The sequence below is a fragment of the Molossus molossus genome, unplaced genomic scaffold (genome assembly GCF_014108415.1).
Source record: "Molossus molossus isolate mMolMol1 unplaced genomic scaffold, mMolMol1.p scaffold_m16_p_6, whole genome shotgun sequence".
Lineage (NCBI taxonomy): Eukaryota > Metazoa > Chordata > Mammalia > Chiroptera > Molossidae > Molossus > Molossus molossus.
The window spans coordinates 32,340,614-32,362,077 of record NW_023425399.1 but is presented as its reverse complement, the minus strand read 5'-3'; the positions used below and the strand labels follow the sequence as shown (position 1 = coordinate 32,362,077).

At 42.8% G+C, this 21,464-nt stretch overlaps 1 protein-coding gene across 1 annotated transcript in view; it reads right to left on the bottom strand.

Annotated features, from left to right (window-relative positions):
• PLCB4 (phospholipase C beta 4) overlaps positions 1-21,464 on the bottom strand; it is a 304,315-nt gene that overhangs the window by 96,741 nt on the left and 186,110 nt on the right. The window contains exons 7-11 of the mRNA XM_036245264.1: positions 11,916-11,995; positions 11,286-11,339; positions 5,176-5,257; positions 3,726-3,826; positions 3,037-3,094 (exon numbers count right to left, since the gene is read on the bottom strand). Coding sequence (XP_036101157.1) covers positions 3,037-3,094; positions 3,726-3,826; positions 5,176-5,257; positions 11,286-11,339; positions 11,916-11,995 — 375 coding nt within the window. The remainder of the gene's footprint in view (positions 1-3,036; positions 3,095-3,725; positions 3,827-5,175; positions 5,258-11,285; positions 11,340-11,915; positions 11,996-21,464) is intronic.

Below are 21,464 nucleotides of genomic sequence, written 5' to 3'. Positions count from 1 at the left end.
CCAGGTAATTCACTAGTACCGTGCTTCACAAAGTTCACCTGCAGACAGATCACCTGGGGATCTTGTTAAATGCAGATCAGACTGCGTGGGACCCACGATTCTGCATTTCCAACAAGCTCCCAGAGGATGCCTATGCTGCATCCCTGGACCCCACTTTGGGGAGCAATCAACAAGGAGATACTGAGAAGCAGACAAGGAGCAGGTCTAAAGCTACTGGCGGGGGGCAAGTTCGTACGTGTCGCATGGCATGGATAGGCAAAAGGAGGTGCAAACCCCTATAGGATCAAGGCAATAAATGTCCGATTGTGTCTCCACCTCTCCTCCCAGTTTCCTGGAGATACATATGAATACATTAACAGGAAATTTCATATAAAGAGTAAAAGACTTACAAGCGGGAAGGTGGTGAGAGGCAGGATGGCTTTTCTAATAAAATGGAACTTTTCCCCTATTCTAATTGGTCAATGCTGATGTACATATCTATTGATTTTTAATTTCTTGATCATGTCTCTGGTTACCTTTCTAAACTCTCTTACATATTCAAAGAGTCTTGCAGTTGACAATTTGTAATATTCAGGGGACACAAGTATCATCAACAAACAGTGAGAGTAGGACCTTGTCCTTTCATGTTCATGGGACTCATTCATGTTTTCTTGTCTTATTGCTTGATCTGGGGCTTCTAATACACATGTCAAATTCTAGCTTGTTGAGACTGTCTCTAAGGCATTTTGAAAATGTTTAGGTCTAAGCTTTTGGATTCATTGACCCTAACATTCCAATGCCTGTTCCCTTCTGGGGTGAACCCTGTCTCCTTGCATTATGGGGTTTGAAGGTGTTCTGCCTAAAGGATGCTTTTGATTTTGGAGAGATGAGATGGGCAACAGTAGGACTCAAAAGAGAGAATGCAAAGAGCTGGCAGAATGTTCCCTAAGTCTGACAAAGTTTCTTCAAGAAGACATTCAGATGTTTGTCTAGTTCTTCCAGTTGAGTCACTAGGATAGAAAAGGAAGAGATTCAGGGCAGACACTGATTAAAAATAAAGGCCGTACACTTTCCTGGGTTGTCTGGCAGTCTCCATGTCCTAATTAAATCAATACAAAATCACACTGATTCCATCAGTCCCACCCCCAAATTAAAGGTGCTTCCCAACTGTTAATGAGAAGCCAAACAGAAGGATATATAAATGGTAAATGAGAGCTACTGACACTGTCATCATGATAGATAAAAGTTTACCAAATAATAAGTATTTAAGAAAGAATTTGGATGGCAGAGCAAGAAAGTAGGGGCGATCATTTAAAAGTTAAATGTTATGTGCTTAGACTTCGGGAATGACAAGAGTGATTAGTGGGCAGGCCTACAAAAACAATCCCAAAAGGAAAGGCATGAACTAAGAACCCATGAATGCAGCCCTTTCCCTCAGACATCAGACTTTTTCCTTTACCTGCACAATGAAATGCAAACTTTAATAGCTGGCTGGGTGCTAGCTTCACCCCAGTGCCCACTGAGAGGTCTTCAGTTGGAAGGTGCCAAATTGATGACATGGTAGATGTTCTCACCACTCAAGTGTCTTTCCTCTCAGTAGAAAGCAAGCTTCCTGCCCATCTCACCAAAACTTAAGATGATCAAACACCCAACGTGCATGAAAAAGCTTAGGGAAACAGAACAATAAGTTTGTTTTCATTTTTAAGGCCGAGGAGGGACAAAGGGGCAAAGGAAACAAAGGAAGGCGGTTTTACTTCTGAGCAATGGTGTGCAAGAATGTGGATAATATCTGGGTAAAGATTATGAACACAGTATTCACATGAACAAAAACCAGTGGAGTGCGGACACTTCAACTGTTTTCAAGTAAAGTAAATATCGTAGTGTACGGAGAGGGTTATTTGAAAGTGGACATCTGTGCTGATCTATGGAGTAGCCTCTCGTTCCTGCACCAGTGCTTCTAGGCTCTGGTAACTGTGCCTTCTAATGTGCAACCCTACAGACTGGAAGTCACTGAGCCTGGCAGGGAAAGAAGAGCTGAAGCCCCTTTGCAAAGGTGTGATTTGTCTGCCTGTTGTCTATTTTGAGGCAATACCTCAAGTCTGGCATGATACTCTCTCTTCTAACGCTTTCTCTTTCTATGGTATAATGGCTAACATAAATTGTTTTGAAACAAAAATACACTCTCCATTTCTCACTTAGAGTGTTATTAAAGTGTTGGGAAAAACATGAATTTCCCTTTTTTGGATTTAGCGAGCGCTTCAGTGGGTTTCACTGAAGAGAAAACACTTTCATTTGTACGTGTAAAGAAAAAAAAGTTAATTTGAGTTGGAATAACAATTGCAACCTTTACTTGTCCTAAAATACTTTATTCTGCTTAAGCAAATTCTGTCAAACCAGTTTTGGTTGTTAAGTGAATCATGTTCTAAAATTAGCTCTGAAAATGTTACAAAAATAAAAATAAAAATTTAACCTGCAATCCAGATGACTAATATGTACTATATTTTCACCCAGGAAATATAATTGTGCTTGTCGTCAAAATATTCTATTTGAATCTACGTATTTTTCTTACATGCAACCCATTAAAAGACAAAAATAAAGCTGCCCAGTCCATGCAAAAATATTTTTAAAAAGTTAGCAATGGAGAATCCAACTATACAGAGTGGTAAATTCAATCCATTCTCTTTCTATTTAATGAGATCAATAGGTAAACAAACAAGCAAAAAACCCCATAAGTACCTTAAATATCATCTTGCAAAAACATAGACACATTTAATTAAGTAAATATATTATAAAAAATTCACACACACACACACAGAACCAGAGCTACACATCACAGCAAGAAACCGACAAAAAAGCGGTGTGCAAAGCCAACGTGTAGGAAGTGCATGAACACAAGGGCAGCAGCTGATTTTTGCACCTGGTAAAGCCATAATGGAAAGATCAGCAGGTCAAAAGCAAAGCGAATGAGGGCGTATAATGCGGGCATGCAAGGAGGACACTGGAGGAAGCAAGCCACTGCACACAGACTATATGGAGTTAATGTATGAAAAAGCTTACTTCATTTAGAAAGCTCACTAATTGGTCTACCGTTAAATAATCAGTTTTGTCTCCATTGCTGAAAAGAAATTTATTAGAAAAAGTAAGTTTTTGTATTTTTGCTACAGTAGGTACGATTTACATGTTGACATTTGTTGATGATAATTCTAAACTTATTGTCTAACCCTGAAGTAGTGGTGCATTCTTAAAATGGCCAGAGACTGTAAGAACAAAACTCAACAACAAAGGAAAGGAAACACTTCCACTAGCTCACAGAAAAGTCTGCAGTTCTTCGTTAGCATTATCAAAAGGCATTGCTTAAAAAACAACATGTAAGTCATCCATTTGAGGTAACTGGAATGAATGAACTTTTCAACAACATAATAACATTCCAAATTGAATCTAGTTAGTTCACATAACAGGTTAATACCTAAAGGAGCAGGTTAAAATTGTAGGTAGTTAGTAAAGCCAATGCAAAGGGAAAAAAAAAAAAAAGTTCCAGGTGCTGCCACTAACTTATGTAAAAGCTTCTCAAAAAATCAGTGAACTTTTACACAGATAATCTAAGGGGTGAAAATATAACCCTGACTAGATATTCCTGGATGCTATCAACATACTATAATACAATATTATGACAAAAATTTTTTAAAAAAAAATCTAAAAGGACAAGGATAATATTGATAGGACACTTTCTCATAAATGGAACTTACATTTTTTTAAAAAGATCCTCTATATCTGTCCGAGGACAAATCTTTTGTGTCAGTTCATAAAACTTTTCATAAGTAAATGCTGCAGGCTCTATTTCGTCATTCTGTAAAGAATAAAGAATAAATCATGCAACATAGTTTCTCCTTGGAAGGAAAAAACCACAGGATCACGAAGCAAAGAGATGACCACTTGGGACCCCAGGGCCTCCACCTCTGACTCTTGCTGACAGAAGCCAGAGGCCAACCTCCAGCTCGGCCGGGCCGTCTGTCAGGACACGTTCACGTGGAAACGAGTGTTCCCGTTACCACGCAGCCAGCCACGCTGTAGGCAACCCTCGGCTACAGCCAGGCCTGCTCTGGGAAACACCCCATCGCACACACACAAAGAAACATTTCCTCCTTCTCTACTTGAGGGAGCAAAACAAGTGCCGGCCTGAAGGATGCTGAATAAATCCAGCCCAAAGTTTACTTACGCTTACTTATGTTGTGAATGTTCACAAGACTACATAAAGGGGCTCAGGACAACCCTAAAAGATTTTACTCATCACGCTGAAATTTATAGTTCCAATTGGATTTGTTAAAGCAATAACAGGCTTAAATCTGTCTTGCAGTCAATAAATTAATTTCGGTTATTTTAAATCTGAAGGGCTATTAACACAAATGGTTTGTGTGGGAAGAGGTGCTTCATAAAATACCACCCAGCCGTCTTGTCTTGAAGAACTGAATTTATTAGTCAATTATTCATGCTGACATGTGCTGGGTTGAGGCAATGCTGATGACCTTTTCTAAAATAAGCCTTCCATAAACTGCGCAAAAGAGTCATTTCCTTTCCTTAATAAAGTTGACAAAAACATCTGAAGTACACTGTCTGAATTTGAACACATTGAGGTTGAAATGCCCAGAAAACAAAAGCCAGGAGGGAAAATAAAGAGAAAAGTGACTGTACTTCTATGTGACTGAATCTAATTCTCAACCTGAGGTTGGCTTAATATATACAATCTGGTGTATTACAAATAAGAAAATAAATAAGAAAAATGGCTTTAGAAACACAGTATTAAATAAATGAATACCTTATGCTAAGTAAAATAAGTCAGAGAGAGACAAATACCCTAACATTTCACTTACATGTGGGATCTAACAAACGAAATAAACAAAAACAGAAATTCACAAACCAATGGTTGCCAGATGTAAGGCGGTTGGGGGACTAGGTAGAAAAGGGGAAGAGATTCGGAAGAACTGGTAGTTACAGAACAGTCACGGGATGTAAAGTATAACACAGGGAATGAGTCAATAATGTTGTAATAACTGCATATGGTGTCAGGTGGGTACTGGACTTACTGGGGGGATCACCTCGTAAGGTATATACATGTCTAACCACTATGCTACCCACCTGAAATACAATATTGAATGTCAAGTATAACTGAACAATAAAATAAAACAAATGAATGAATACCTTTCCACTGGGGAGACCTAACTCCTTGAGTGCTTGAAAGATCACCTTTTCTGTTTTCCCCGATGCAAAGGTTCTAGTAATACTAGAGCAGAAAAGAAAGAAAAAAAAAATTCAAGTCATTGTTAATTCTGTTTTCGCTGACGCAAAGCTCCAAGTAATACTAGGGATGGTGGGAAGGAGAGAAAAGGAAAAGGAGAATAAAATCAATTCTCATTTCTAGGTGTATTTTACTTCCCAAACTTGCGCCTGCAATGTTCCTGTGGTCACCAGCTGATTCTGCTAGTGAAGCAACTTGACTCTAAGACAGGCTGACCCCCGGGGGGCTTGCAAATATCAGAGGCTCTGGGGATACATGCTTTCGGACAAAAGCAATGAAACATTTTTACACTCCCAAGTTACTTCCTTAGGAAAAGGGAGTGTGGCAGGTGGACACTAGCAGTGGAGAAACACCTCATGTTCACCTTGTCTGGGCTTGGGGAAAATAAGTGGGCCCCTCAGAACTCAGCCCACGCCGGTGAATGCCCTTACCCTGGTGCCACGCTTCCTACAGCTGGCATGCATCCCCAGATATATGTTGTTTATTTGTTTGTTTTCTGAGCTAACCACCCTTGAGCTACTCTGAAATGTCAGCTGCCCCAAGGACTGCGGAGTTTGTCATGAAAGTGCTGGGTGGGGGCGGGGAGGCAGGGGAACAACTATTCCACGTTTTCACAGACTCTCTGCACTATCCCTAAACACGGTATTTTTGAATAATGGTGCCGTATAGTGTACATTAAGACTAGTAAAATGAATATCAATTCAATGAGCATGTTTACTAATGATGATAAAAAGAGAAAAAAGACTCTGTATGATCAATAGACTGGTGACCCTCAGAATGAATGCTATTGAGCAGAGGACTTGGGAATCCACACTTGGCCTGAGCCATGCCTTAGCTACCCAAAGGAGCCTCCAATCACTCCCTGATTGGTAACTGGTGTGTAAATCAGAAGTCCAGCCTCCACTTAAGGCAGCACGTTCTCGCATCTGCGAAGCCTGGCTTCGGAATGCCTTCCCTGTGAGCACGAGAGAACCTGTAACAGCGCCGTCTGAGTCCCCACCTGGCCACCGTTCCCATTAGTGGAAGGCAAGCTCCAAAGGTAAGCACCGACCCCATTAACCCTGATGAGTGGGACAAAGCCCCACTTCAACCAAGGAGTACGAACTCCCAAAACAGATTGGGAGGCACTGACTTTAAGTAAATGAATTGTTACATGTTCATTCAAAGCTTTATTGATTCATACTCGGTCCAAGAATACTTCAAGAGGTATAGTTTTAAGAGTGCTTGAGACAGTTGTATTCAAATGTAGGGAGGCCTATGCATCCTCTTTAACAAACCTACAGACATGTGTGTTTGACATCCAGTAAAATGATTACTAGTGTAGAGGGTGCTATTTCCATATTGTCCCACCTCTCCAGAGTTCGTGGAATTTGTATGCTTTAAATTAAACTGGGTTGAGAAGCAATTTATATGCTCTTTACAAAACAGGGGGAAAGTAGCTAGCTATTTGTGTGTGTGTGTGTGTGTGTGAGTGTGTGTGTGTGTTTAGTACACATTAATGGGAGAGCTACAAGCCCCCAGCAGGATATCAGGCACTGTGTTCAGGAGGAAACTCTGCATAGAAATCTCAGGGTCTCTCAGCGAACTTGAACTTCTAAGGTTTGAACAGGCCTGGCAAAGGAGGTGAAAAGTGATTGACATGCTCAGGAATGTAGCAGGTATCAGGTCCTTCTGATAAAACAGAACCTGGGAATCAGGTGGGGGGTGAGGCAGGGAAAAAGGGAAGAGTATATAGAAACAGGCTCTTTTTGACTAGGGCTTGGTGAAGCACCAAGAAATAAGAAGTAGAAAAAGAACATCTCATGGGATTAAGAAGGTCCAAGCCTTTGTGGGAGGCAGAGAATGTGAGAGAGAAAGTAGGGTGTCTAGTGCCAGGACAGAGGGAAACCCACGGAGGAATATATTAGTGAGGGCCAAGTCTGAGGCCAATACCATGACTGCACAGAAGATAATAAAGGCAAGAAGTGGCCCTGTGGGTGGAGGGGCTCATTCTCAGGCCCACCTTTTCATGAGGGGACTTGGGCTGGGCAACCTCACCCCAGATTTGCTCATCTCATTCCATAAAAGAGAACAAACCCAGGATGGAAAGTGGGAGAAAGGAAGTGAACAGACCATTCCCCTGGGCGGTGCCTTTATTCCTTTTGCTTCAGGCAACTTTTGGAATCATTCCTGGGCCTTGAAATGGATTTGCTAAGGTGGAGGGGTTGCGGAGTGGAGATGGATTCTTGGAGTCTCCAGTGCATCAGAGGTCCAGCAGAAGGCATTTAACCAGGGTCCTGAGAGAAACTGCTCATCACAGGCTGGGGCATTTTAGACAACATTGTGGGGCATTTCACGGAGACATATTTATGAAGAACTATAACTTAGTCAGATGTTCATATATAGCCTCATGCCCACAAAGTAAAGTTTAGTGCTTCATAGCCAACAGATGTTCAAAGACATTTTGTTGAATCTAAATAAACCACTTCCCCAAAGGAAATGTTATAAATGCAAATACCTGTAGGTGGTCCCTTGTCCTATGTATGTCCTGGTTAAGTTCCGTGCTCCAGGGAACCTGACAGATGACTAAGACACCAACGATCCTAGACCCTAAGGGAGTCTCACTCTTTGCTTGCCCTCAGAGGGTCTGTAATTTATCCAATGGTTTTAACACCATGTTCTGAAACAGTCAGGGAGGACTCATGAAGTGACGCCCCAGCAGAACCAGACCCTCCTGGTGGGCAGGGTGCATGCACATGAAATCACACCTGCTAGTGGCCTCTGGGACATGGGTGGATTCTGTAGAAGATGGGCTGCCGTGACCACACCTGAGGTCTCACCCTTCTTGAACCCACTGTTCCCTTCCAGACTTCCTCCAGCCCGAGCCCACAGCTACTGTCTGGCTACCATTTTCCAGCCACTGCTTCCGACTCCGTTACAAAGGGGGGGGAGATGGCAAATGACAGAGTGTCCCACCCACAGCTTTGGTCTGAGTGGGAAGATAAACCAAGTGTGAGTTTGTAAGTTTGAGAGGAAGGCAGACTGCATGAGATGATGTACATAGAAAGAAAAGAGAAGAGAGAGATAAAGGGTGAGACTTTCTTCATTTATCATTCTTGAAACGTCCTGGCTGTTAAATTTCAATGAATGCTGAAGAGCAGGGGCCATTCCCAAGCCACGTAGTGACTGTGGCCAGATCCCTGGAACACTGCATATATACCAATGGTTTCCATTTTAGAAGCTCCAGAATAATAGTGATGAAATGACATTTTAAGTGTTTACTCTTCTTTTATTTATTTATTGAATTAATTTTTAATTAATTCAGGAAGAACAGATTGATGTATTTTTTTATCCTCACTCGAGGACACTTTTTGCATTTTATCTTCAGATAGAGCAGGAGGGAGAGAGGGAGAAAGAGAGAGAGAAACATTGATGTGAGAGAAACACATCGACTGGCTGCCACACACACGACCCCAACCGGGGCCGGGGACAAACTGCAACTGATGTATGTGCACTTAGCGGGAACAGAACCCGGGACCCTCCAGTCTATGGGCTGACGCTCTAACCACTGAGCAAAACCGGCCAGGGCTGTTTACTCTTCATATCCATGAAAACATTCAGAACAATATCCACCTAGCCTTTGGCAGCTCATCCACCAGGAGATTTATCCATTTTTTTTCTGGCGTGGTATCAATTCTCCATCATTTCCAACAAACTGCCCCCGAATCGCAGATGGCTTGTGCCAAACACCTGTTAATACTGGCAGTCCCCCAAGAGTTCATGTCCAAGAGAGCTACAGAAGGTGACAAAATATCTAGGCTATTTCTACACAGAAAAGTAATAATTCTATATGTAAACATGCTAGATAAATATCTTTGGATTGAGAAAGAGCGTCTAAGAGTAAGTAATAGCGAGGTGGTGAGCAAGGTGCATGCACATGAAATCACACCTGCTAGTGGCAAGGTGCTCTGACCAGTGTGTGTGTTTTATACTTGTCCATTTCCTGAACCTCATCTGGGAAGAAAACGCAGGAGAGTAAGCTATGTAAAAACCGATCCAACTCAGATTTCTTTACACTGCTATCTGTGTTCTCTAAGTTTGGACTTACTACTTCCATACTAATTTTCAAGAAAAATGCACTCTCTTTTTACCAATAGCTGTAGAATGCTGGGAAACATTAAAATAAGCGCCCTGTTCTTGCTCAACAGAACACAGAGTTTTAAATAAAATAAGGATCAGTGTAAAGTGTCTTTGCCAACAACCATCAGCCAAGGTTGCTCATAGGGCTTTTTTTTTTTTTTTTAAATCCTCACCCGAGGATATTCTTTTCATTTTTTGTTCAGATAGAGTGGGAGGGAGAGAGAGAGAGAAACATCAATGTGAAAGGGACACATCGAGTGGCGGCCACCCACATGACCCAACCAGGGCCGGGGACAAACTGCAACCGAGGTACATGACCTTAGCAGGAACCGAACTCAGGTCTCTCTGGACCGCAGGCTGACACTCCCAACTGCTGAACCAAATCAGCCAGGGCTCATAGGGCTTTTCATATACCAAAAAGGAGGCATAAATTGACTTGCTAGTAAATTGTTAAATAAAAAGCAGAGAATCCTCCGTTTAGATCTAGAGACCACAAAAAATCCCTCTAAACACTCAACAGAAGGTTAAGTAGAAAGATATCATCTATGGTCTTTCTGATGGCATGAATGTTTTTCATTTTCTCATTGATATTTCAATTGTGTCACATGGATACTTGAGTTCATGACTGCTATAATGCCCAGAATGAAGAAAAATGATGACCTCTAGGACCATTCTGTTCAATCTGAAAAGAATAACGTTGAGGGACTACGAAGATATTCTAATAGGGACGCAGAATGGACGCTTCAGAGCAGAATGAAGTGGCTGGGTGGAGAGGAAGACCAATGGCCAACTGTGGTCAGCATGCCACTGCCGAACTGCGTCTAATTCAAATGCTATGCCGGTGGCGACTGCCCTGTAATTCTGGGTTTTATTTGTTGTTGTTGGTTGGTTGGCTTCTTTGCTAAAGTGGTGTCCAGGGAAGAAGTCCATGTGAATCTGAGTCTGGAGATCCCTAGACGAGTAGGTTGGTATCTGGGGAATCTGTTTTTGATTAAAGTTGAGGGCTTAAGTTCATGAATCCAAATACACTCCTGGCCTCATGTGGATACCTGATGCTCTGGGGGCCAGTTCGACTTCTGGATTTCCATGCAGTGCTTGCACAAACACCGACCAAAATGATACTCGAGAGTTTGGCAGAGGATTCCCATCACTACCATCCTAAGAGCTGCCACCTGTGCCCACAGACTGTTAGCAAACACGAGGACCTGAGAGGGAGTGGAGAGGCAGGAAGAGGGAAGATGAGGACACGGGGCCAACACGTCGGCACTAAATGTGTGGAGGATGTAGCTGGTGTTCTCCTCGCTCATGACTCCACCCAAGCTCTACGGGCATCCTTTTCCGCATCGCTACTATGCTGATCAAGGCAAGGAGTCGACAACTCTGAAGAGTGTGCAACAGTCCACCTAGGGAGCCAGTGCCAAGAAGACAGAGGAGCCCGCCTGCCCTGGGCACCCGAGAACCAGCAAAGCCTAGGATGAGACGCACTGTGCAGAGGCATCGCCTTCCTGATGCCCACACCCTCCCACTGTAGGTGCCCAAGACGAACGTCGTTAATTTTAGTCAATGGTTGCTGAAGGCACAGAGGTGAAGGACATTTCAATCTTAAAAACCCACCTATTCGAAGATTTTTAAAAACAATGCTACATTTTCAGATGGTCTTTAACTTATCAAAGTACAGTAGTCGCTGCCCTCTATTCCGAGGAAACTGCAACTTTATGTCCATAAATGATTTTTACAAACTGAACATGACATTTGATGAAGTGATTCGAGCTCGGCTTCCAGAATCTTTGCATTAAGTAGTTAAGAAGTGTCTGGGGTGGGGGTGGGGGAGGGCTCTCCCGGCTCGGGTCTGAGGGCGGACGAGGTACAGAGAACATGCAGAGGAGACACCTACCTCCTCACTGGAATCTTCCCGTTTGTGTTGGTCATAAACGCCAATTTCATCCAGCTGGAAAACAACAGGACAACCCTGTCTTAATGGTTCTTAGGAGAAACAGCTTCATCAGGATAAAAACACTTCACAAGATCGTTCATTCAAACAGAGAACATTTAGTCTGAAAACCAGGGACAGTTTGACACTGTAAGATAAATTTACAGTTGTCTGATCGCAAATAAAAATACCGGCAGTTAAATTTGAATTTCAGATAAACAGCAAATAGTTTTCACTACAAGTATCACCCACATATGCATAGGACACAGTTATATTAAAAAATTATTGGTTAAAAATCTACCCCTTGGTATCCCTCTGGATTTGGGATACAGTGAGTTGGGGTAAGGCCTGCTCTCCAAATTCTAAAAGTACGTTTGGAGCCCTGATTGTGTGCTAAGCAGTCCTTGGGATCAGTGACCTCTTCTTCACCCTAGCAATGGGTGCTCTTGCAAGTACTACCCTTGGCCACACTCCCCAGTTCTCAGTTCTATGCAACAGAGCAAGACATTGCCTGGCCACATATAAGCCTCATTTCCTACTCTGACCCTCTGCTTGATGACAGCCACGAACAAAGGGCAAAGAAGCGAAACTTACTGTTTCTTGAGGCAGGTCATCGGACTGACGTTGTTGGCCCTGAAGTTGTGTATGATTGATCTCAGGCCGTCTACCCATTGCTGAAAGTAAAAGAAAAAAAAAAGTGTTCTTGGTGAGTAAATCAGCTGGAGCTAAGCCTGGTTGTGATTAGATAGCCTGTATCCATTTTGTAGAATAATAACATAAACTCTTTGCCTTCCTGCCACACAGCCATCTTCATTTGGCACGCTTATTTATTCTCTTTTATGAATTTTATATTTATTGATTTTGGTTTTTTTTGTAGAGAGAAACAAACATCTATTTGTTGTTTCACTTACTTTTTACTCATCCATTGGTTTTTATATGTGTCCTGATCTGGGATCTTGGTGTATTGGGACGATGCTCTAACCAGCTGAGTTACGTGGCCAGGGCCTGCTCATTTTTATTCTTTAATAAACTGCTTTCACTTTTCCCATGAAGATAAATGTGGCGTCCATAGTGTCATCAAACACTGGGTGGCCACGAAGGAATGCTCCCACTGACGGACTTGGTAGGCCTTCTATTTGCTGTCTACATAGCAGCCCCTTTTCAATCACTGGCAACCTTAATCATTTCTAAGCATCATTATACAATACAAGATGACATATTGAGCTATTCCTATTCTAGACAATGAATGCTTCAAGGAATTCATCAATTTTATTATGTGATACTACTTCACTCTAAGAGTTTGTTACATATCTTACTGTCTGTGTTTTTCAGCAAAGCCTTACAAAGTAAAACATTCCCTGATTGCCAGGGTGCCCAGAGGAAGCAGCGATGGGCTTACATAATTTCTTGTTGAGGACTTGGACCACCCCATGGATCGCCAGGGCAAAGTGAAGGAAGACGGTGCATGGCAGTCACATGCCATGGAATTCGGGTCTCTAAAGGACATTTTAATAGAAAAAGTGGCCTGTGAATTAAGGCTAACTCTGTCCTTGGGTCCAGTAACTGCCAATGAATGCCAAACCAAGTTGCTAAAACAAAGAATGATGCTCTTGGCAAAGTGCTTTGTACAAAATGAATGCCGGAGGTTAAAAGAGAACCGGGGCCCCCACACAAGCCGGCACCTTACCTTTCTAGTCTGACTGCTGAAGCTTTGTGCTGGGAAGGGAAATAGACAGTAATACAGGTGTACTTTCTACCTGCACTCTCCAGTATGGCAGCCACCAGCCACACATGGCTGTATACATTTGAACTGAATAAAACTAAAATTTAGTGCCTACACTGCACTGGTCCATTTCAAGTGCTCACAGCCAGCAGCGTGCTCATGCCTCCCACGCTGGGCAGTGTGAATACAGAGCATGTCCTTCCTCACAGAAGGTTCTATTGGACAGCACTGCAGGGTCCTACCAGCTTTGACACGGTCACGTGATGTAATTACTACGATGGCAGAGGTGATGGCTGAGTTTTGGAAGTGTGTGTGTGGTTTCAATTTTAATTGTGGTAAAATATATATGACATACAATGTATCATTTCGGCCCTTTTTAAGTGAACAGTTCAGTGGCATTCGTGATATACATATTGTGCGGTCATCCCCACCTTCTACCTCCAGGTCTCTTTTCCTCTTGCAAAACTGAAACTCTGTACCTCTGGACCCATTAACAATGTCCCCTTTTCTTCTCTCCCTAGTCGCTGGTAACCACTGTTCTACTTTTTGTCTGTATTAATTAGCCTCATGTAAGTGGAGTCATGTAGTATCAGTCTTTATGTGATAGACTTATTTCACTTAGCATAATGTCCCCAAGGGTCATCCATGTAGCATGCACCAGAATTTCCTTCCTTTTACTGGCTGTGTAATATTCCATTGTATGCATGTACTGCATTTGTTTATCCACTCATCTGTCCATGGGCAGTTGGGTTGCTTCCACCTGTTGGTCATTGCAAATAGTGCTGCTGTGAATGTGAACATAGGGTCCAGATAGATATCTCTCTAGGTTCTTGCTTTCAATTCTTTGGGGTATACACCCTGAAATGTCCTTGCTGGATCATGACAATTCTACTTTTAATTTTTTGAGGCCTCATCATGTTGTTTTCCACAATGGCCGTACCATTTTACAATCCCACCAGCAGTGCACAAGGGTTCCAATTTCTCCACATCCCCACCGACACTTGTGATTTTGTTCTGTCTTTTATTGTTTTGACAGTAGCTATCCCAATGGATGTGAATCTAACAGGCTTTTCTCTTTTCTCTTTGTGCTCCAATCATACCTAACAGCTTTCTGAGCTGTAAGAGGTAAACTTCCTTTCACAAGCAGAAAAGGCCACTTTCTGAGGACCGTGACGGCACTGAAAACCTCAGCAAGCTAAGTGAAGTCAGGATTCCGAGAGAGGAGGAAGAGATGAAACAGGAGCATTAATGAAATGCCTCAATTATTTTCATCATCAGACTTCACTTCCTCTGTCAGGCTAAATACGGGACTATAACTCCCTGGGGACTATCAGATATCCTGCTACTGGCCTAACAAAGCAGAGGCTCATACAGAGTTTCCCAAGGGGACACAGAAAAAGCACAAATGATTCGTCTGGCATTCCCTGGGAAGCATTTTCTTAACCTGAACGCTTGAACGTGCTTCAAAACACAAAACAACATCCATGGTTTCCTAGGACCGAAAAGTGGATGATTTCTGAGGCTGTTTGCTGTTTTTTTTCCTGATTGTTCTAATTTAGTTGTTTCTAGAAATTGATTGCAAAGATGCTGGGCTTTAGGAGGCTTCTGCAACCTCCATCCATCTTTTGAAAATCAGGTGCTGGTGAAGACTCTTGTTTACGGTGATGGAAAGGTCCCTGAGGGTGACCTTGGAGGCCACTGCTCCATGTCAGCCCCCAGGCTTCAGTCGGCAGGAAATGCCTTGGAAATCCTCACGAGTCCTAATGTGCCCTGGGAGCGTGGTTGCTGGTTATTCTCTCTGTGATGATGGAAGTGAGGTCAAGGGCTTGGCCCAAGGTCATGGAGCCGCTAGCTCAGGACTGTATTCTTCCCTTCACATTGGGGATATTTTCACTCAAGCGATGCTCACGTCTCCCTCCATGATGGGGAAAGTCCTTTCAGACCTTTCCTTCTCTCTGTTATCTTTCAGGTCATGTACACTTAGCATATCAAGGGCAAAAGGCTGTAGAAAATATGGTAAGCATTTTGCTCCTTTTGCTCTGTTTTGTTTTTAACATGAAAGAGACGAAACACCAGCAGGTGTCAGCAGAGCCTGAGAATTTAGCTGGAAAGTTGTCCAAGAGTAAACCAGATGCATAGCAACTTCTCTTAATGTTTCCAGATTGGCAGAAGAAAAAAACTGTGACTTAGATACATTGGGTCCATGGTGACACACTCCTAACATGATTCATGGGACCCTGGGTGCCTTCCCTCTTGTTCTCCACCCTGAGTGGGCACACGCAGCCTGGATACTGGGGACCAGTCCACAGGAATGATTCCGTTCAGGTGTCTAAATCAGCGGTTTCCACACCTGTCACTGTCACTGTTACTGTTCTCTTACTTTAATCTTTTCCAATTTTGTTTAGATTTCCTTAAAGCCTACTTCAGCCCTTCTTAGGAGAAGGGAGAAAGGTCCTCCACAGGACTCTTGAGGGCTTGTGCTGGGTGATTTGAGCATAAAAGAGGGAGGAACAGGGACTGTCTCTAATTCTCTCCTGGGATCCTTCGTCCTCTCCTCTTTGAATCTTTAGACTTGTCTTCATCATGCAGGGAACATTCACTTCCAGGCAAATGGCTGGGCCTCAGACTTGACTATGTCCTTTGCCCTCAGAACACAAGGACTGTCAGACGAAAATAATCCTCTTCCCATTAAAAAAATGTGTATAGAGCCCTGGCCGGTGTTGCTCAGTGGTTAGTGTTGGCCCATGCACCCAAGTGTTGCAAGTTCGATTCCCAGTTAAGGGCATGTACCTGGGTTGTCGGTCTGATTCCTGGCCTCGGTCGGGGCACGTGCAGGAGGCAACCGGTTGATGTCTCTCTCTCACATCAATGTTTCTCTCTCTCCCGCCCCCCCATTTCCACCCTCTCTAAAAAATTAATGAAAAAAAAAAATCCTCATGTGAGGATTAACAACAAAAAAGGTATATGGAGATATAACAAAACTATGCCGAAAAATAGATGAATTTACACAGAGCATATATCTCACTTTTTCCCCTCTAAACACATTTTATGGTTATAAAAGCAATATTTGTAGAAAAATGTAAAGTTAAAAAGCATAAAGCAAAAGGTAAACATCAGCCCAAATCCCACGACGGTAGGTCCGGACGTGGTGAACAGGTTCTGTGACTTTAAGGGAAACGACACATAACAAACCAGTTTTGCCACAGGTTAATTGATATAAACAAGAGTTAAGTTCCTACAGCATCTCATCAACATTACTACATGACGACACTGAGCAAAATGCCCTGTTATTCAAGGGCCTGCTGTACTGATGCGAAGAGATATCCACTGACAACGTTTTGCTCTTTGTCCTTCTAGCCTTTTTCTATGCACAGAGATTTGTCCTTTTAAAATAACCGTTATCATTATTATACAGTCAGCACCACTTCAACTCAATCTTATCTCTAGATTTTGTTCCAGAAGCACTCTTTTTAGTCATTTTAAAAAAAAAAAGCATATTGTCAAAGCAAAAGCAATACAGACCCTGTGACACATTCCAAGTCTGCTCAGTAATTTTCTCCAAAGGGAAAACCCAATAGCACCCTCCCTAACCTTTTAGCGTCTGGCTCTCTGTTTTCAGAGGTGGCATTTTAACTAAGTGCTCCCAAATTAACTAGAGATGTGCTACTTAGGGAACCAGCAGCATCAGAAGCCCCTGGAAATTACTGAAATGCAAATTATCAGGCTCCACCTATTAAATCTGTCTCTAGGGCCTGGAACAGAAATCCGTGTTTAAATAAGGTTCCAAGTGATTCTTTTGCAAACTCACTAAAAGCATCTCTGTTCTAAATCCATGTCACTCAAAACAGGTGACTCCAAGACCAAGAGCATCAACATGACCTACTCCTTGGTTAGAAATGCAGACTCAGACCTCATCCCAGACCCAATGGATCAGAATGTGCATTTACTAACATTGCCAATGACTTGTGCACATTCCATTTGAGACGCATGGGTCTAGGAGAGGGAGTCTCTCCAAACCTGGAGCACCTCCTTCCATTGTCCATCTAGGAATATCCAGGTTTGGTTCCTAAGGAAGGTGACAGTTTCCTACCGTGCCTTCTGTTGGAATATGCAACTTTTAGGAAGGACCCACAGTCCTGATTCGCTCTTCTTTTTTGTCATATCCCTCCCACCTAGGCTGAACAAATCTGCATTCACTAGATTAAAAATTCTGACCTGCACATTTAGGAAATAGAAGTTCAATTGCTTTTATGTGGAAAAAGGGGCAGCAAGAGACGGCAGGTGGTGACTTTCACAGTCCTTGTCTGAGCTGTGAAAATAATGAATGGATGAGGCCATCTGAAATATTTAGAACATGTGAATTTTTGGTACCCAGAACTCTTCAACTTTGATCCATGCAAGGTTATTTTTGTTTTGTTCTTTTGTTTAAGTAAGTGTGCATAAGAAAAAGGACATATTTCAACTGGCTATCCTTAAGGTGCCTAATTGCTCTAATAATGAATTTGTTTTCATCGGCTCAAACAACATAAGCCAGGAGTTTATATAATTTGAAATACAGCTTTTGATCCCTTTAAACTGAGTTCTGGTAAGACTGAGGGTCCTTCCAGAAGGGAAATAAGACATGAAACTTTCAAGTAAGATTTCCAGTGTGTAACATTGCAATAAGACACAATTCTTTACAAGGTGTTTAGAATGTAAAATTGCAACATTTCACAAATCTCCAGGTGAATCATAATTCAGTGGAGTTATTGCATCTTTACAGTAAACTAGAAACGTAATTTTAGGAAGGCACTGAGCTTTTGCACTAAATTCTGAGCATTTGCCACTAAATCAGCGGTTCTCAAGCTGTGGGTCGCGACCCCGTTGGGGTTCAAACGACTCTTTCACAGGGGTTGCCTAATACCATCGAAAAACACATATTTCCGATGGTCTTAGGAAGCGAGACACGGCTCCTCTATCCGTCTCCAGGCGGGTCCGCCCACATGCAGATACGCCCACATACAACATGAGGAGCTGTGTTAAAGGGCTGCATCATCAGGAAGGTTGAGAACCACAGCACTAAATAAAGGCAGTGGCTCAGATTATAGAGTAAAGACACTGTAGAAAGAACCCCAGATGTTTTCTCAAATGAGTCCCTAAAAGCATGGTGAGTGAAATCATTTCAGTTCAGTTAGAATAAGGTATTAGTTGATATTAAATTGCCAATATTTAATTTTGAAGGCCAGCCAAGGGGAAGACATTTCCAGCAGGAACACTGTGAAAAGGAGACTGTGGATAGCACTCAGAGACTAGGTTAGTTGTTCCCAGAGCCTTTTGTACATCAGAACCCCCTACGGAGTCTAAAAGACTTTTCAGAAACCTGGACTCCACCCCTGGAGATTCCCATTAGAAAGCTGAGTGTAGGTGGGCCATCAATCTACTTTTTAGGCACTGCTGATCATTCTAATGTGAATATACAACAGAGGACCTCTGAACTACACCACACACACTAAATTTAGTTTACCCCAGTATTTTTCAACTTTAATGTGCATTTGGATCACTTGGGAATTTTGTTAAAGTACAGAGTCAGCAACAGGAGGGCTGGTTTCTGCACTGAAGAGTTTGCATTTTTCACAGGCTTTCAAGTGCTGCCATGTAGGCATGTGGACTTGTTTTCTGTGCCCTGCTCATGCAAGGGTAGCAAGGCCTGTATGTTATTTCTAGACATCGCGTATCTTTAATACCACTACTAATCCACTAATGAAAAAGCAGTTCTACTCTTCATTATCCCAGCTCTTCTCTGTGGGTCCTTGGACCAGCAGCATGAGCATCACACAGGAGTGTGTTAGAAAGGCCATGTCTTGCCTGGCTGGTGTGGCTCAGTGCTTGAGCATCGACCCATGCACCAAGAGGTCACTGGTTTGATTCCTGGTCAGGGCACATGCCTGGGTTTTGGGCTCAATCCTCAGTAGGGGACGTGCAGGAAGCAGCTACTCTATGGTTCTCTCTCACATGGATGTTTCTGTCTCTTTCTACCCCTCCCCTCCTCTCTCTCTAAAAACCAATATAGGTCTATTTAAAAAAAAAAAAAAGAAAGGCCAGCTGAGCCCACCCAACCTACAGAACCAGACACTCGGGTGGGCTCAGCAATCTGCAATTGAACAGCCTTGACTATAATGCAACACCCACTGGACTATGCTGGTGTCAGAGCATCCCCTGCTAATCAGAGATAAAGATCTTTGGAGAGGTTATGGAGGTGGCCACTGGAGACCTTTGTCTGGTTTTGTTTTTCATCTGTTGTACTGAGATATAATTTATACATAATGAATGGGCTATGGGCTTTTGATTTCAAGCTTTTCAAATGCAAACTAACCACCCTTAGGGTGAGTACTACCAACAGAGACACTTCAAATTTTAAATTCTCATTCCTCTGTTTTGGATTAAGATTCACACACACATACCATTGTATACTAACCTATTCTGAAGAAAGTTACAAGCTTTATCAAAGTAAAGCAGGCAGCCAGTGGGAGGCTGGCTGAAAGGAAGTTCCACAGTCAAAGAAAGTCCAGGAGCTGGTGCTGTTCCAGGATCTCATTAGGCAGCAGGAGATAGCCCTGTGGAAGGAAGCCTACTGGGGGCAAAGGTTCCCCCCTGCTTCCACGGGAGGTAAGTACAAAATCAAGACAGGCCTGGTCTGGAAGGCCTGGGCTTCTGGGGATAAGACTTACTAAATAGTCTGATACAGAAACAAGACAGAAGTCCATTCCCCATAACTAGGGAACATGATCTGAACACTGTTCACTTGGGCCACCCATGTCCAGTGATCAGGCCTGAGCACCAAGGCTGGAGCGCACACAGCAACTGGAGGCTGAGTACCAGTGTCTCCTCGAGTCTCAGTCCCCGTGGTGCTTGGCCGAGGGCTGAGGCAGGGCCAAGGATTAAAAGACCCGGGGGCAGAAGCAGGAGTGGACAGGCTGGTGATTTAGGCAGGACTTGACCAGAAACATTAACATTTTACCCTCCCAATGTGCTCACCTACGATGCTAAATCCGTTCTAAAGTTAAATGGGAGCTGATCTTAGCAGTGTGTGTTTGTGTATCATACTCATTTTTACCATGCCTGGAAGAAAAGAAAATAACTTTTCTCTTTTATTTCAACTACCTTCTGGCGCTACTGAGGAGACCAGTGCGGGTAAAATTACCAAGCATCAGTCCCACAAGGTATCAATGTCGGTGCTGCAAACTCCCCCACAGCAAACAGGCAGACAAAGGCGATGATGACAGTGAGAACGAAGCAGGCAAAGGACCCGGACGTCACCATCACTGCTACCCCAGAATAGAAGCTTGCAAGATGGGAAGAATTTCATGCATAATAAACGAGCTTAGGTTTCAATCCTAGACAAATCCAGTTGCAAAACCCAGGATGAAAGGTTTAATTAAGGACCCTCTGATAATGACCAACAGCAAACTATTAAAACTGGTGGCCAACAACAATGGGGATTTGGTCAAAAAAAGAAAAAAGAAAATTACTACAGAACAAGCCTAGAAGTAATCTCAAAAGCCCTTGGGAAGCCAATAACAACTCTCATAAAATTTTCAAATCCAAAAGACAGCAACTGTGGCTTTTTAAATTTTTTTCTTGACATAGTCTGAGTGTCTTCCAGAAAATACAAAATTTTCATCTGCTGTTCTCTGTCCAGAGAGTCAAGTTGGAGAAGGTTAAAGAAGGAATGTATTAAGCGTCATCTGTTTCTGAAATTACCTCCAGAGCATGGCAAATGAGTGCTTGGGCAGGAAATAAGCTGCCATATATGAGTATGTGAGGCTGTGTTTCCAAGATAGATTTGGATGGGGCTGGATAATATTCATACTTTCCTAGTCAAAATTAGTTTAGCCACTCACAGATAGTCAAAACAGTCTGTCAGCCTGGCTGCTTATCTTGACAACACTGGGTAGTTAGGTCAAAAAGGACCTCTAAATAGTCGCAGGAAAGGAGAGGATGCTGTGCTATTCTTGGTCATCACTCAGAAGCTGGAATGTCACATTCCCAGACCAGATCTGTTTCTGTCCATCACCATCCCCAAGAGATCTTTTTGCATTGCCTAAGCCAGATTCTGTAGATACTCTGTAACCATGTCGTATTAAAACTATAGAATCTTGTCCCAATAACCACGTCTCATTCCAGATACCTATTCAATCAGTATACTGTTGAAGGGAATCAGAATATGCCACCCCCAAAATATGCCTCTTGGGTACAAGAATTATTTTGAGATGAAGGCATCTGAATTCCTGAAATCCCTTATCTGCCTAAAAGCAGAGTCTCCCTAAAGAACTCAATTATCTTGGCCCTGGATGAGTAGCTCAGTTGGTTAGAATGTTGTCCCAATACAACAAGGCTGAGGGCTCAATCCCTGGTCAGGGCACATACAAGAATCAGTCAAT